Raw genomic sequence first — 18,458 nt, forward strand, 5'->3', positions numbered from 1 at the left:
TAAACATTTTTAAGAACAGTTGATTAAATTAACAAAACATGAAACTGCTCAATTTTTTTTTAACTTGCAAAAATAAGTGCCATAAGATACCATCAGCACCAATATTAAAGACAAAATATATATTAACCAAATATAAATTAACTGTATTAACCAATCAGAGAAACAAAAAAAATAAAGAGAGACAGAGTTAAAAAAAACTCTGTAGCGTTTAGCAGCCACCAGGAGGTTTGCAGTAAGGGACTGAGTCTGAGAGGAACACTGGAAGGAGTGGCAGCTCAGCTGCTACACTGGACCAGACAATGGGCATCTTCCTCTTTTCTTTCTCCCCCCCCTCTGCTGCCCCTTCCCTCAGCTGAAGGATCATTTATGACGTGGTGGCATCCCACACATTCAATCAGCATTTGCTCCCCTCACTTCAACCATTGTCTGCCCCTCTCTTCCTCTTGTTACCTCTATGACTCACCATCCTCCTAGACTTGGTTCGCCTCCTGCCAGGGTGCGGAGTCCAGGCTGTGGCTCTCAGTGAGGATAGGTGGCCTCCCAGCACTACACAGCTTCCCTCTCATACACATCGAGCCTGATCATCCTACTCACATAGGGTTAACCCTGCAACCAGAGCACACCCCCTCCTATTGATTGGCTCCGGCTGTGTAGAAGGTGGAGCCAGTGCTGGACATGCCCCATTCAGTCACTAGGCAGCTCCCTGGAGGATCGTGTGTGACAGTGTGTGTACCGGAGAGGTACACACCAATCCTGTACATTGGGACACGCCTCCAAATCATTGGATTCAGGTGTTCGAATCACCTCCATGGCCACAGTTGTATAAAATCAAGCACCTAGCCATGCAGACTTCTTCTATAAACATTTGTGAAAGAATGGCTCGCTCTCAGGAGCTCAGTGAAATCAAGCGTGGTCCCGTGATAGGTTGCCACCTGTGCAATAAGTCCATTCGTGACATTTCCTTGCTGTTAAATATTCCATATTATTACTGTTATTATTCCATAAATATTACTGTTAGTGATATTGTATTAAAGTGGAAGCAAATGAGAACAACAGTAACTCAGCCACAAAGTGGTAGGCCACGTAAAATGACAGAGCAGGGTCAGCGCAAGCTGAAGCGCACAGTGCGCATTAGTCCCCAACTGTCTGCAGAGTCAATAGTTAAAGACCTCCAAACTTTGTGTGGCCTTCAGATTAGCACAACAGTGTGTAGAGAGCTTCATAGAATGGGTTTCCATGGCTAAGTAGTTGCATCCAAGCCTTACATCACCAAGTGCAATGCAAAGCGTCAAATGCCGTGGTGTAAAGCACGCCACCACTGGACTCTAGAGCAGTGGAGACGTGTTCTCTGGAGTGACGAATCGCGCTTCTCTGTATGGAAATCTAATGGACATGTCTGGGTTTGGCAGTTGCCAGGAGAACAGTACTTGCCTGACTGCATTGTGCCAAGTGTAATGGTTGGTGGTAGGGGGAATTTATGTATGTGTGTATAAATATATATATATATATATATATATATATATATATATATATATATGTACTAAATGGTCATGTGTGTGGACAGACTGTGAGACAATTGTGCAGAATAAAGATACTATAATTCCGTCATCATTCCCTGTGTATGAGGAGAGAGGGACTCTGCAGAGAAATGAAGAATTCATACAAGAGGTCCATAGACCACACAGAGAGAGTGTGCCAGCCTGTGCACCCTAGGTGGCTGCCTAGTTTGCCTAGGGATAGCACCAGCCCTGCTGCTATGGACCTGTTTATTCCTGTCATTACTTAGGATATATTGTTTGTTAAAATGTTACTAAACTCACAACAGTAAAATCAGTCTGTATATGCAGTAAAGCATGTTCGTTATACTCACTGTGGAACCTAAGGGGTTAATCCTCTGCATTATGAAAAAAGGTCATTTGATCCTGACTTCTCTGATCCTCCTCTTGTTCAAATGTCCACGTCTTATCTCCTAATAAGACAGACTGAACCATAGCCATTCTGCACATGATCAGTTTGGTGTGTATTGCTAGAGAGGTTGTTGCACATTTTATTCTGTAATTTGTCCTGTTTAAAATGACACAAAAATTATGATTATGAAGCATTGAAAAGTTATTTGCAAATTAAATAAATTTTGTTCTTTAAATGTTGTGCTTTATTTAAATGTGAAACGTGTAAATACATGTCAGTGGTGTAACAATATTACCAAACAAAGCAAACCAAAAAAAAAAAGTTTTAATTATTAATAGTTTATAAAATAAAAAAAATCAGCCGGACAATAATAATTAAATGGAGCAGGAGAGTAAGGAGGTAATTAGGGCTGATTAGAGTAAATGAAGGGTTAATAAGGGGTTAAATAGAGGAACATTTAATAACTTTAGATTGTACACCTCTTGAAGGTTAGGGACTGATGTGACAATATATATACAGCGCTGAGCAAATCCTTTGGCGCTATATAAACTCGATGTAATAATAATAATAATATATGTTAAGCGCTGCGTAAATTGACGGCGCTATATAAGTATCTGTAATAAATAAATAAAAATAAATTTAATTATAAAAAAAAGTGACAGTGTGCCTTTAACTGACTTCTGCAGATTAAAGTTCATCCCTTTGCTTTGATCTGTAGATGAATAAACAGAAACATACAAAATGAAACAATGCTTCTTTTTATCTTTCTGTTTTTGACTAAGCAAAGTTGTTGATAAACATTGTCAGGCTGCTGTTGATTTTCCAGTTCCAGTTGCCTGGACTTGTTTACACTTTAGCTGTCAGCATGGGAACCCCACTGACAGCTGAATGAGTCATTGGTTGTTAGGATGCAACAGCCCCGCTCCTTAACATCCGGTAAATGCCTTTTTTTTTTACAGTTCAGCTGTCAGCGGTGCAATCCCCCTGACAGCTGAAAGGACGAAACTTGAAGGTACCAGTTACGGGTATCAGAGCATTTGCACAAGTACTAATACTCGTGCAAGTACTTAGTATCGGCTCCGGTACCGCTATCAGTATCGGTGCAACCCTACTTTTACTCTGCATTAAATTACCGAATCATGGCAGGAAAGTAGAGTGCGTACTTTGACTGCAAGTAGAGGAGCTATTGATTTTGGTTGCCCTGCTCCTTTTAATACTCTTTTTCAATCACTTGGATGGTGTAATCTCCCTCACTGACTGACACCTGTGCTCACTGTTAGTTTTTTGACCAGTGGTCGGTTAACCCCCGTTCTCACTGATGCAACTTGTCATGCAATTTAAAAGCAGAAAGTCCAAGTGCTAAAAGCCCAGATAGTTGAAAGCCACTTGTCCTCGGCTGCTAGTGCCACACTGAATGAAGTGATGAAGACGTGATAAAGCGCATGCATATGAAATGCGTTGTCGTGGCAACAAGCATAGCTTTTCATCCAGCCTGGTACGGTGGCTGATTTACTCTTCCTCCCGGGACCTGTGACGTCAGTTCCGGAGTGCCACGGTCCCTGGTCGGGACAGCTGCACGATTGTTATCACCCTGTTTCACCATTCATCCCGGTACACGGGCTCAGGTGAGTGGATATTCCATCAAAGCCAGGTACTGGATCCACCACTGTCTTTGGAGGATTTCTTTGCTTTTAATTATTTACTTACAGAATAAATCTACACCCCTTTTGAAGTACTTTGCAAGGTCATTATTGACTATAAGCCTAAGTTTCCTAAGCACTGGTCTTTTTGGAATCAGTTGTCATGCAATTTGACTATTCAAATCGCATGCAATGATCGGCAATGGAACTGTTATAATCCTCGTCAGAGTCGCACCAATTAGAAAAGTAGTTCCTGCACTACTTTTCCCAATTTGGGGTGTGACTTGCATAGACGTCTGTGTATGAAATCACACAGATGTCTATGAGGTTGCACCCAAAGTCACACTGCCATCCGACTTTGAAATCGTGCAACTTCAAGTGAAGTCACACAATTTCAAAGTCGGATCCAGTGTGAACCAAGGCTATAGTTCCTGATTGTGTTTATTATCATCACAGGCTGGAGGTTTGTTTACAAACAAACATCTCCAGCCTGTAGAAGGCCACCCTACAGTATGTGTAGTTGCACAAAGGCAGAAGCACATTCATAGAAAAAATAATTACAGCTTTAAAACATAGTTTTAAAAAAAATAAAACTGACATTCCATTTTTAAGATAGGATAGGATGCTTTATTTATCAGTGTGCTAAAACACAGCAAAATATTAGTCTGATGGTACTGTGCACTGAACAGCAGCATACAATCATAATAAAGAATTCAAATAAAAACACTGTATTCTAAAACCAACAATCAGTACATCTCTTCACAGTTCTCCATAGATAACAAGTTTTTGGTTTTTTTTTTTCATTTAGCCAGCAGGTTGAACAAAATAAAAGCAAGCAGATTTCTCCATCCACGCGAATCAGGTGAATGCAGGAATCAGCCCCACTGATACATTGTATTCTCACAGCTGGACTCGGTGTTGTCAGAACATACTGATCAGCAGCTGCAGACAACAAAGTTGTTAATTTAATAGAATTCAATATGGCCACCCACTGATTTGAAATTTAGCTGGTCCCTGCTAATCAAGCCGCCTTTCAATCCATGTATGGCTATTACATTAAAAGTCCCACTTAAAGTTAACCTTTTATCCATTTGTCAGTTTATAATAAAAACATGAACATTGTATTTCCTAAAACAGTGTACTGAATAAAAGCTTTCTATGTCCTTAGACATTAATGTCAAAATTATTCAGGTAGGCAAATTTGGAATACTGAAGCTACTAAATGTGGCCTGGACATCTAAGCTTTAATAACCTTTAGCCATTAAAGGAGTAAGGAAATTGGAATTATGTTTAGCACTACTATAACTGTATTTAAAGTCAGTTACAATAACATTCTAAAATTATGTCCACAGGAAAACAGGACTTCTGGTCATTGCCCCATCTGGCAATGAAGAGTTTGAATTGATATGCAAAAATATGGAGCAAAACAAAATATCCTGGGAAAAGTTCACCAAGGAACAGCTAATGGCTAAATATCCTGAATTTATTCTGAATCCCGGAGAGGTTGCTTGTTGCGACAATAATGGCGGAGTGCTGTGCGCAGACAAGGCCCTGAGAGCTGTACAGGTACTATGTCCTTCCCCAATTGTGCAGAAATATCAATTAGTTACTTGAAATAGCTCTGCATGTATAGATAATTATACCCATTTTTACAGTTTCATAAACAAAGCTTTTCATGTTTCCATTTGGGTACAAGCTTGGAAGTTTCTGATAATTAGATTAGATAATGATTAAAATGTATTTACTCACTAGAAAAAAAAATCTAATTTCTGTGTAGACATGTCTTCATTCTACAGAGAGCCTGCATCCAAAGTGTGAAATTGCTTTGTTCATAAATAGTTCTTTGTTTTTACGGTGGAAGAAACACCATAACTCTTTAGGGGCTGCAGGAAACAGTGTGCTTCTTCAGCCAGCAAAAATATGGAGCTGTTTAAGCATGTTTACATTTTAATTGGTTTATATCCAAGCCTCCATGCAAATAATAGGTGATGCTCAACACAATTTCACTGAAGTATACACTACCAATTATCAGTAATTTAATCAAAGTGGAGCTTCACCCATTTTTATCTTTCAGATACGTAAGTAAGAAACTCTCTGTTGTACTGTCGCCTGCATCCCTATTACAGAGATTTTTCCTTATTTCTTGTACTGGTGGCAAGTGGTACAAAAATATGACAGAAGCCCTAACCCAGCTGGTGCCACCCCAACTGTTGCCAGAGTTCCCTCCATCCAAGTTTCAGGTGCAGGTTTTGACTTTCTCATGTTGGAAACCTGCACAGGGCTCAGTAAACAATTCCCAGCTCTTATGTGACAGCTTTTAACCAATTGGTCACCAAATTTTGGAAAGTCAGAGGGAAAAAGTAAGTCTTTAAAAGACTCACATTGTCTCTTAAAAAATACCTTGGGGTGTTTACTCTCCAATGTGTAGTCATTTTATCGGTGTTTCTACTGTCCTGGTGCTCCAGGGCCTCCAAAAATGTGATAGGTAGTCAGGAAATTAGATGTGTAATTTATGCCCGATAGAAAGCCTGGTAGTGCCCCTCAGATTTTGGGTCCCTCTGTGTGGCTAGGCTCTCCAACACCAAGATAAGCAAATACCAGGCATTTTTTAGGAATACTAATGCCACCAAAGTGATGTTATTAAAATAATCAAATAAACCATACCAATTTATATATGAATAGTAAATGCAGAGTAACAAAGTCATGTATACCTATTCATGAATACTTACTATGGTTGTTCAGGACTAAAAGTATAACGTAGCAAATGAGGCTGTTAGTTTTAATTTTGTTTTAGACAAGTTACGGCTCTAAAAAAAAATGGGAATACATAGGTGCCTTTATTGATTAATTACTCAATGAATGGTTGTCCACATTAGATTACATCTTTACTGCTTCCATGACAGAACTTAAATATGCTCTGTCTTTAACATAGGATGTCCTAAATGTTAAAGTGATTCCAAAGGCAAAAGGTTTTTTAGTCAATGCATTCTTTGCATTAAGGTGAAAAAAAAATCAATTCCCCCCAGCACTCCATTAAACACTTACCTGACTCCATTCTCGATTCAGCACTGTGCCTGTCTGTTGCAGCTTTTCTCTCCTCTTCCTGGGCACACTACAGGCTCTGATAGTAGTGGGAGCAATTGGCAACTGCTGCTGTCAGTCAAAACTAGTGAGGAGAGAGCAGGTAAGTACAATCTTGCTTCTTATTTTAGGAAAAAAACCTGTTGACAAGTACTTTAAGTCCTTCTAATACTGATATTTTTATAATATGTAGTACTAAAATATCTTTCTATCTCAGTAGATCACAATCACCAAGCCACAGATTCTGCATTCTCCTTTTATTGTATGAGTATAAACTTTTTCTTAATTGTTGGGGCATGGATGATTTTTGAAGAATTTACTGGGCCCTAGTCTAACTGAGGTTGAGAACCACTGGTATAGAAGCCATATAAAAACAAAAATAATAACAAAACATAAAGTTAATCTTCATACACCTATTTTTTAATTTAAGACATCAGGACAGAAAAATGTACATTGCATGCAAACACTGTGATCACACCTACACTGGTAATCATGGATTTAAGTTGGATTGACTAACAATGTCACATTTATGCCTGCAATAGACACTCACCAGCCAACCTTTTTTTGGAAACTTTGTATTCCAGTGTTTCTCTTTTGTTTTTTCACAGGAGCAATTTCAGCGAATGGGTGGGGTGATCCAAGATGCGCAAAAGGTAAAGCATATTCAGCCTGGGCAAGTGGTTAGAGTGACAACTACCTCTGAGATCTATGAAGCTAAAAATATAGTGATTACAGCAGGGCCATGGGCCCAGAAGGTCCTGTCTCCCCTTGGACTTGAGCTACCATTAAAGGTAAGAATTGCTTATAGGACAATAATTGGCAGTGGTTAATAACTATTTGTAAATGCAGATGAGGAACCGCATCCAGTTCTCATGACATGTGAAATAACATTGCTTCCTATGGTGCCTGTTCACATATGTACGGTGCACGACCAGTGCGGATTCAGTGTGGATTGAAAAAGTGTCCTGTCCAATTTCTGAGCAATGCGGTCCAATTCAGGTGCAGATTACAGACTATTGACTTCTATTTGAACCGTTTCTAAACTGCACATGTGTGAACAGGATAAAATTCTGACCTGATCCTGTCCTGAACCTGATGTAAACCTGACCTGAACTCCTGTACAACTTCTGTGTTAGTTAGCTGTGAAACTTGAGCTTCAATCCGCAATGCACATGTGTGAATCAGCTCTAAAAGAAATTACTGAAAACAATCAACAGTCACTAGTGTCAAATCCCGAGGAAAACAACATATGATCCAAAGGACCTTCAAACTCTGTTATTGAGATCTGTTACCTTAGCTTCCTAGAGCCGAAAGCCTGCGATAGTCAGGCAATATGCTGAAAAGATACCAGTGGGTGTCATAATGCTGGCGGGCAATTTTATAAGCCAGTGAATAATCAACGTATCCATTATTCACTCCTTCAGTGCTCTTTATTTCAATCGCTGCACTTACTACATTCACTACTTATAATAGATTGATCACCCAAGATTTTTGTTTGTATTGGCCTGCATTGCTACTGCTGGAAATTTGCAGGGGAAAATGGGGCAGAATGGTTAATGAATGCAGGTATAATGTATACATAACTGTCACTATAGTTAAACTATTAATACATTAATGAAATGTTCTCCCGAAGCCAGCAGGCAGTGGAATTTTGTCCTTCCTTTCTATTTAATATACTAGATGATTCTTTGAAAGAGAAATGCAGTTAAAAGATTTCTGGAATTGTCATCCTCCCTAGGGCGATATATATCATTGCAATGTTAGAATCTCCTCCACTAACAAACAGCTCATATTTCTCGCCAAGTCCTTTTTCAGCAGCCCTGAATTTCTTTCTAACTAACCATACAGAACCCAAGTGGTGTGTGCCTGTCAATTTCCATCTACCTTTAGGGATTACTTTTCCCTTTCTATGAACATTCTTGATATAAAAACAACAGGGTCATTTATCTAAAGCTGTGCTGGATGACGCTTTAGCAACCAGTAAAATACTGTGGACATGCTGCAGTTAGAAAGTTTTGCTGTGACAGTTGATTTCATACAGTGCAATATGGTCCTATCACACTATAAAAGCTGTTCTTCCACTTTTCCACTAGCCATTGTCATTATGTCATGCATTCATCCTCTCCCCTGGTAAATAACCTGCCTTATAACAATTTAATGTCTTTTGTCTTTTGCAAACCAATATATTGGACACATACTAATGGGTATATACGGTGTAGGACAGTGAATGCAGACTATGGCACATGAATCCAACACAACAAACACTTTACTCCTGCGCTAGGAAAGGACTCAGTAGACCCAATAGGAATGTTCTGGAATTTTCTGGAATATGCACTGCTTGCTGCCCTCAACAGACCGGGGTGGTCCAAATACACTGGATACAAATGGAGAAACAGAAAAAGGGCGCATCGACCTAGTGCATTATCGTTTAAAATAATTTATTAAAGAAACAAAAATAGGCATCATACTCACAATGGACATAATAACACAGGCATGTCAAACTGAACAAGACATATGATCCAAACAACATCTGAGTCCATACGATGGAACCCTGGATGACCAACTGGCTAACATGTTTCGAGGACATAACCTCTTCCTCAGAGCCAATGTTGGCTCTGAGGAAGAGGTTATGTCCTCGAAATGCGTTAGCCAGTTGGTCATCCAGGGTTCCATCGTATGGACTCAGATGTTGTTTGGATCATATGTCTTGTTGTGTCGGTGCGCCCTTTTTCTGTTTCTCCATTTGTATCTATGGCACATGAATGTATGAGCTAAGGGGATTAGACAGATGAAAGATTACATCTGATTAATAAATATAGATTGCTGCACAAAAGTGATCCTTGCACAAGGGGGCACATGATTGAACTCCATCATAGTAATGCCCTTCTTCCGACCCATATACAGTATATTTTGCAATGGATCCCTTTTCTGCGCACACTATGGCATGATTGGAATTGGTGTGAGGTTATATAAGGGGATGGAGTTTCCAAATCATCAGGAAAGGAGCATATGCGTGGGAACAGTTTAAGTATAAACTATTATCAATGCCAGGACAAGGTCTTTTGCATCCAAAGCAAAGATGCCAAATATACAGTGGCTAAGCCAGCACAAGGTGCCAAAATGACAGCTGCTGTCCACAGACCCTAAGGCTACAGCTGAACGGGATGGAACTGGGGGTCCTGTGACGTAGTTAAACCAGTGGTGTTTAGCCGCAACAGGCATGGTTAAAAAGAATCAGAATTTCATTAACACTATGATTAACAAAATATTTGCTTCCATCTTAGAACTAAGGTAGCCCATAGCTCATCAACAGATCAAACTTTATCTTATGATTTTTCCTTTTTATAAAGAACAAAAGTTATATTTCTGGTACAAAAAATGTTTTATAGTACCACAAAAACTAAGTGTACTGTAAACAAAATGTTTAAGAGTAAGGAGATGAAGAAGTTAACAAATGATTTATTGATAACCAAGAGTTAATAACTGATAAATTTCATTTTTTTTTTACTTTTTCTTCCTTTTAAATACAACGTACACATAACACTCATTTTATGACTTATGAATTAGAGGTAAGTCTCAGCTCCACTGATTACACTGGTAGAGCTATTTTGACAGCCTGGTCCTGTAAAGTACAAGAGATGGCCCAAGAGATGAAGAGGCAAAAAAGGCTCTGGCCCCAGTTTAGCCTCCTCCAAGGGTTGTTTGTTTCTAAAACTGCTTCAGGGCTATTTTATGTGGATGTACTGTACATTATATAAATGTGACAAGATATCTCAAAATATTCTAGACTGTAATTCAGATATTTGAGTGTTATTTTCTGTATCTTATCATGCTTTTCTTAAAGCCCAAGTGAGGCGCATACCCTTGTTGCTTTTTTAGAGACGCTTTTTTTTTTGCTTGATGTTTTTTACCATGGAATTCCATGAAATACTTTTTCTTCTTTAAATGAAAATGCTGTCCCTGCTCTCACACTCCAGAACTCTGTGTTTGTATAAATGAGGGACTACAGCCTCCAACACAATTATCCTCACATAGTGGCTGGGGACAGTGAGGGAAAGTGTTTGTTAGATTATGTAGTGTACTGGGTAGCATGGTACTCTAGTAATTGCATCATGCTTTTTGCTGGGTTGTGTTGCTTTCCTCTGGATCAACTGTGGGTATAGAATTATAAATTTTTTTTTTAATGGTTGAACTGGATGGACTTTTGTCTTTTTTCAGCCAGACTAACTATGTAACTACCTATTGGATTGCACAGTCATTAAGACACACATCACAACTACTATAAGAAAAAAGTAGAGGTAAGGCTAATGAAAATTGAGGCTGTTAGTAAATCTTCTATCTAACTGACTTCAATTGGATTTTAAATATGATCTTGTTAAACATATGTAAGACAAGGTAAAATGATACATTTTATTTCACTTTTTGGCAATTAAAAAAAATATATATAGTATTTTACTAACTTGTCTTTGTGGCCCTGTTAAGCTGTTAAGCATCCTGGAAATTCTAGGTTCACATCTGTGCAGGTTTGAATGGGCTGCTGTGCCTGCGTTTCCTACAAAAAAGGTGCTTGCATCTTTTTCAAAACACAGCCATGGGGAAATCACATGGTGCTTTTGCACCATGCGATTTCTCTGCGATTTCCACACCTGCAAACATGTTGCCGGTTGAGATGTGTGGGGGTGCCATTAAGAATGAATGGCAGCTTCATGCTTCTTTAAGAGCAGCGCAGTTTGGCTGCTGGTGGTTTTGGGTGCGGGAACAGCTGCGATTCCAGCACCTCCAACCAGCCGCTTAAGTGTGATTGTAGCTTTATTAGCATAGCACAGCAGTCTGCACCAGCTTCTATTTTAGCACATACATATCCAGTAAACATTAACCTAGCTGGCTTTCTTCAATATTGAATTGACATAACAAATTGTTTTACTCTTTGTGAGCTTCCAGCATATATGTGAAGGACGTGCCCTGCTGGCATCTGTGTTTGCTGTGACTAGCGAGTCTGACTAGTAATACTTGCTAACCGTTGACCTTTGGTAACTATCAGTTTCAAGCTCCAACACTCCAGCAAATACGCCTCTTCACAAGAGATAATAAAAAAAGTCGGAGTTCAATAATGAATTGTGAAATTATTGTTGACCTCTTAATTGTAAAGCAGAATCTTCAAACTCTGGTTTGGAAGTTTTCATAGAATGCTTCTGAATGTATTTGTGCTACATAATGCATTTTGTCTTCTAGTCCATAGCAAATCTCTGTTCTTTGCAAAGACGTGTCAATGGGATACAAATGGAATGGGTCTTTTGGGTAAATAGGAGAGAGTTTAGTAAATTCAATGTAAAATCTGGACAAATGAGCTTTTGGATCATGTGTATTTTACAGTGTCGCTGAGCTCCATTGTGGCAACATTAGAGTACTGTACCACGTTAATCATCAAATACTGCAGAAAGTGTGCAGTTTAACCACATCCCCACCACCCTATAGGAGATAAACGTGATTTTGCATTTCCGGTGATTACCTGCCGGCACCTAGTGATTATCAAGGATCTTTGACGGGGAGGAGGGCTGCTTTGTTTACTAACAGCCCTCCTGCCTGTCGGCCCGGGCACACTGCTCTGGATGGCTGTGCACAGCACATCCATCCAGAGCAGTGTCCTTACAGTGAAGCACCAACACACCACCCCCCCAGTAAAACACTCCCAGCACACAGTTAACCCTTTGATCGCCCCTCATGTTAACCCCTTCCTGCCCAGTGCCATTAGTACAGTGTCAGTGCTTTTTTTTAGCACTGATCACTGTATTGGTGTCACTGGGAATGTCAGTGACACCAAGTCATTTCCCCCCAGTGTCAGAATGCCTGCTATAAGTTGCTGATCATGCCATTATTAGTAAAGAACAATAAATTCCAGTATCTATACCGCCATTTGTAAACGCTATAACTTTCACATAAACCAATGGATTTACACGTATTGGGATTTATTTTTAGCAAAGACATGTAGCAGAATACATTTTGGTGTTAGTTTATAATAAAATTAGATTTTTAAATTTTTTTACTGGACATGTTTCATAGCAAAAAGTAAAAAATATAGTTTTTTTTTCTCACAATTGTCAGCCTTTTTTTTTATAGTGCAAAAAATAAAAAAAACACAGGATATCAAATACCACCAAAAGAAAGCTCAATTTGTGAAAAAAAAGGATGTAAAGTTAATTTGGACGCAACATTGCATGACCGCGCAATTGTCAGTTAAAGTAACTCAGCGCAGTAACACAAAAACTGGCCTGGTCAGAAAGGGGGGAAAATCCCCTGGAGGGTACGTGGTTAAATTATACATTTAGGTGTCCGTTTATGACACAGAGAATAGCTGCGATTCAACAGATCTCAGCTATTCTCTGGTCATTCACAGTTTATGACACTCAGGAGATTATGTCAGCCCTTCTCTGGAGATCTGTGTTCTCCCTCCAGATTCTCCAGCCCAGAGCTGGAGAATCAGAGGGACCGAAAACTAAGCAGAGATAATTTACCTCGGCTTAGTAAACTGATCTTTTACTGTAATCTCGCGAGATTATAGTAAAATGAGCCGTTTTCCAAAGTTTGTAGACCGTTCTTCAGCGTTTGGAGACCGTTCTCCCTTCATTTGGAGAACTGCTTCATAAACTGCATTCACAGGAGAACTGTGTTCTCCAAGAATGCCGGAGAACTGAGCAGCGATCTATTACCGCTGGTTCATAAATGGACACCACAATTGGCTATCTTAAGGAAGAAGGAAAGTATATCTACTAAGTAAATGTTTCCTGCCCTCTGCATTTATGACTGCCACACACCATTTGTAATAGCAAGCAGAGTAAATACCTTCTTAGTTTTTTACCCTAGCGGTCACATAACTGCACAGCTTCAGGTCCTCATCAGTGCCTCTTAATCAGTGCCCATCAGTGCTGCCTCATCAGCGCATATCAATGAAAAAGGAAATATTACTTATTTGCAAAGTTTTAAAACAGAAACTCAGAAAAACTTTTTTTCCCCAAAATTTTCTGTCTTTTTTCATTTCTCTATCTGTTTATTAAAATGATAAAAATTTAATTTGGGTACAGTGTTGCGTGACCGCGCAATTGTCATTCAAAATGTGACAGCACTGGAAGATCAAAACTGTCCTCAGCAAGAAGGGGATGAAAGTGCCCAGTATTGAAGTGGTTAAAATTTGCAAATTTCCTTGATGTCTTCTTCAGACTGTACATGCATAAAGTCTGAAGACACGATCTTATACATCCCAAAAGTTTGCATCTTTAAAAACTTAAGGTACCCAATGAAGGGTATGACTTAGTGATATTAGGAGTCTTGTTTTTTTTTGGGGGGGGGGCGGGGGTTTAATAACAAACATGTTATACTTACCTGCTCTGTGCAATATTTTTGCACAGAGCAGCCCAGATCCTCCTCTTCTCAGGTCCCCTGCCAGTGCTCCTGGCCCCTACCTCCTGTTGGGTGCCCTCACAGCAAGCAATTTGGTGTGTTAATAAACCCTGCTAATGCTGCTAACCTCAGCACATACCTTGTTTAACACGGGCCTTCCATGCCCAGCCTGCCATTGCTTAAGTTCCACATTCTCTCCCTTTGTTTCTTGTTTTATGGTGGCTCCACTGTCTTGCAGAGCTCCATGGAGCCACTCTTGCATGTACACTACAGGCTGGAACTACAGCCATATATCTACTCAGTGCTCCAGAAGCCCTAACCCTACTTCTACTCTAGTATAAAATAATAACTGTGGCTCTTGAGGCAGTATCTAGGAGGTGTTGGGGATGATAAGACATGTAGTCCAAAAGAGAAAGATAAAGCGACGTGCTCATTGTGCGTTTCCTAAATTGATGTTCGAGGAAGTGCTACTGAGCAATGCAGAGCCAGCGACTATAGTAACTTATGGTAGGGATTGCACAAGCAGAGATAGTAGTATATTTGTTTAGCTCTGCATTGCTGGATTATTTATATCTCTGTAAGTGCTTTAACGCATAGATTAAGAAAATGCTTTATTGAGGAGTGCTTATTTGCTTGAAAATAGTAGAATCAAGTAAAAAAAAAGTGTTTAAAAAAGACTTTAATTATACCTTAAACTCTACATTTTTCATCTTTGGTTTCTCTTTTACTTGTTTTAGCAATATTTTGTGTCCAAATGTACAGTAAATAACCCCTATGACTAATACTAAAATATAAAACTATTCAGTTAGAGTGTGTGTGGGTTGCAGTATAATTACATTGCAGATTCTTGGATTTATGGACAATTAGCGATGATTATAAAGTTGCTTGACATTTAACATTGGGAATAGAGGCCATTGTGCGCCGTCTCAGTAGCAGGCATAAGGCGTAGACATAATGCTTGTTATAGTAATTAGATAATCACTTTGTGAGCAATGCTGATATTATGCTAATGTTTGTGTAGATGAGGGCACTCAGAGACAAATACAAACATATTGCTGCTCAGTTTATCTCACCCTATGAACAATGCTTCAAGTAGTTCCATCTGCAGAACCTCATACATATGCTAGTAGACTGGCAATGCAAGTCAGTGGTGATGTACACAGTAAACAGAATTTAATTCATATTTAAACAGAATTGTTCCTGCCATGAGGGAAGGTGAGGACAGTTTTTAGGTGTCAACGGGCAGCATATTGAGCGCCTTTGTAAAATGTGAAGAAATTTCCATATAGTGCCTCCTACACAAAACATAACTCCAAAGTGGCGAGGAAGGAAACCTATTAACTGAATTTATTTAAAGGAAGCAAACACCGATAAAGTACACAAACTGACATAGGTAAACTCACATTTGATAATGCTGATTGCCTGGCTGTCATGTTGAGCCAAAGGATTTAAAGTGGTTGTAAAGGCTCAAGGTGATATAGAATGCATGAAGGTAAAAAACTTTCTGTGTGCAGCAGCCCCCCCCCCCTCAGCCTCCCAATACTTACCTGATCCAGCATTGTGCACAAGACCCTTGGCTCTCCATGGACTCTCCCTCCTCATTGGCTGAGACAGCAGCCAAAGTCATTGGCTCCATCTGATGTCAATTACAGCCTGTGAGCAAATATGAGGAGAGAAAGGGAGCGGGGCAAAGCCACCACTCTGTGAATGAACATGCAAAGCAGTGGCTCGGGAGTGAGCCTGCTTGGGCTCCCCCATAGCAAGCTGCTTGCTGTGTGGGCTCTCGGAAGGAGGGAGGGGCCAGGATTCCTGGTGGTGTACATGTAAGTAATTTTGCCTACTCAGGCTAAGGGGGCAGCGGAATGTGGTTCCCAGTACTCAGGGCTCAGTGATCATGTGATCACAATGTCAACAAATCTGTTATAAATTAATTTATTCATAACAGCTGTGTTGACTGTGCTGTGCTTGACGCACAGGTATCACATGGTACATGGGCCAATCCCAGCATCCTGTACCATGTGATTAGCTGTAGACAATCGTAGATCACTAGTGATCACAGCTGTCATGAATGGTTAACCCATTCATGACAGTTGAAAACTTTGTTGTTACAATGATCTTCATTGTAACAGCAAACAAAGTCTAAGAAAAAAAAATTCCTGATCATCCCACCAGAGTAGTAGTGTTACCATGGTGACACTAAAAAAATCTGATGACAGTGAATGTTAAAAAAATAGTAAACCATTATAATAAATGTTTAAAAATAAACTCAAAGTATTTTAAAGAAATTGAATAAAACATTTACATATTTTTTCTTTTTGTTTGGGGGAATTTGTACTATTCTGGAATTTTAGGGCCCCAAGATATGAGATAGGTCATTAGTACATCAGGATTAAATATATATACCATAGTTTCTCATATACACGTATTGGGATTTTTTTTTTTACCAAAGACATGTAGCAGAATACATTTTGACCTAAATTTATGACAAAATATGATGTTATTGGATACGTTTTATGAAACAAATTAGAAAATATATTTTTTTTAGATATTCAGTCTTTCATTTATATTGCAACAAATTAAAAAAAAACAGAGGTAATCAAATACCACCAAAAGAAAGCTCTATTTGTTTGGAAAAAAAAAGATAACAATTTAATTTGCGTCTAGTACAGTATGTGCAACTGCCAGTTAAGGTAGCTGAATAGCAAAAAAAATGCCCTGGTTATGAAGAAGTTAAAACCTTCTGGAGCTCAAGTAGTTAATATGACTTTAATACTTCTTGATTCATATCCCTAGAAAAAACATAACCATGAGAAGCTCTGATTCTTCCTCAACTACCTGCATGCTTGTCCCAGGTCAGTGATGCACAGTACTTAGGCTAGAGTCTGGCAGGCAGCTCGCAGTTTTGGGAAAGTTACAATGGCAGCCTCCGTATTTCTGTTAGTGTTGGTATCCTTTAGTAGAGAAGCTCAAAATTAAATGTATTATTCTATTAATATTACACTCACAAAGAAAAATTCTCAAACATTTAAAGTGGTTGTAAAGGCTCAAGGTGTTTTACCTTTATACATTCTAAGTATGAAGGTAAAAACCTTCTGTGTGCAGCATCCCCCCCATCCCCCTCAAGGGAGGAATTCTATCCTCTCTGTAATTCTATTCCGACAGTGGGACTCCTCCACTGTCAGAATACACTGATCAGTGGTTGAAGCTGATTGGCTGTAGGCACTGATTGACAATAGTTTTCCATCAGTCCCATTTAGCAGAAGTCAATTGTTCAACTTCTGTCAAGAGGGAAACAGCCATAGATGGATCGAAATTGGCCTAGTCCCTGCTGAAACGACCACATTTCAATCAATTTATGGACAGCCTAAAGCGGAACTTCATTCTCTCAATCTACATGAACTATTTTCTAATCCTTATGCTGCTAACATTAGTAAATAGGTAAGAAAGTATATTGTATTTGATTGTTTTAAAAAAAAATTTTCACATTTCTTCAGTTACTTCTTGGTTCCCAGGCCTAGGCAAATGATGTCATACATCCCAGGAGTCTTCATGAGGGGAGGAGGGTTTTCTCAAAGCACACCCTCCTGCCCAGGGGCGGACTGACCATTTGGAAACTCGGGCAGTGCCCAAGGGCCCGGGGTCAGTAGGGGGTCCATGAGATGCCCCTGGTACCTTTTTCATAGGCTTTTTTTAGTTTGGGCAAGGACACAAGGGCCCCATGATCCCCTATTGCCCGGGGGCTCCATGAGTTGTCAGTCTGCCCCTGCTCCTGCCTGCATGCCTGAGCTTAGGGCAGATGGATTCCAGAAAGTAAATGCTGCATCTGCCCTTACTTAAGATGGCTGCGTCCAGAAATGCTACGGGTGTTTTCAAAGTGATTTTTAAGCAGAATAAAGCATGGAGACATAGATGGATGGAAGAGTTTTCTTTGCATAATAAAAATGAATTAAATAGCTTTTTTTATTGTGGTGCCCAGATGCAGTGTAGATCAGCTTTAACCAGTTCCCGACTGTGCTATAGTCAAAAGACGGCTACAGCACGGTCAGCTGGTTCTGGGAGGGTGTCCATGGACGTTCTCCCAGAACCACATCCCCCCCGCACCCCCTGGGGAGCACACTGCGTGAGATCTGTGATCACTGAGTTCTTTGGACACAGCTGATCACATGACTAAGGAACAGGCCAATCACAGCCACTTTTGCCATGTGACCAGCTGTGTCCAATCACAGCTGATCACCAGGTAAATAGGAAATTCCAGTCATCGGCAGTCTTCTCCTCATGCTGACAGTGTGTGAGGAGAGGAGAGCCGGTAAGCGGCATTTCGCAGGTGGACATCTACACTGATCATCAGGGCACTGATCATCAGTGTCCTGGTGATCAGTGTAGCCCCATCAGTGCAGCCAATAGTGCCCACCAGTGCCCACCTGTGCTGGCAAT

The 18,458-nt window shown here is 39.8% G+C and overlaps 1 protein-coding gene across 1 annotated transcript in view; it reads left to right on the forward strand.

The window, feature by feature from the left end:
* PIPOX (pipecolic acid and sarcosine oxidase) overlaps positions 1-18,458 on the forward strand; it is a 102,121-nt gene that overhangs the window by 65,243 nt on the left and 18,420 nt on the right. The window contains exons 3-4 of the mRNA XM_089682997.1: positions 4,901-5,114; positions 7,238-7,420. Of these exons, the coding sequence (XP_089539123.1) occupies positions 4,901-5,114; positions 7,238-7,420 (397 nt within the window). The remainder of the gene's footprint in view (positions 1-4,900; positions 5,115-7,237; positions 7,421-18,458) is intronic.

Source organism: Staurois parvus, unplaced genomic scaffold (assembly GCF_062004578.1).
Source record: "Staurois parvus isolate SC_StPar_1 unplaced genomic scaffold, SC_StPar_1.0 ptg000299l, whole genome shotgun sequence".
Lineage (NCBI taxonomy): Eukaryota > Metazoa > Chordata > Amphibia > Anura > Ranidae > Staurois > Staurois parvus.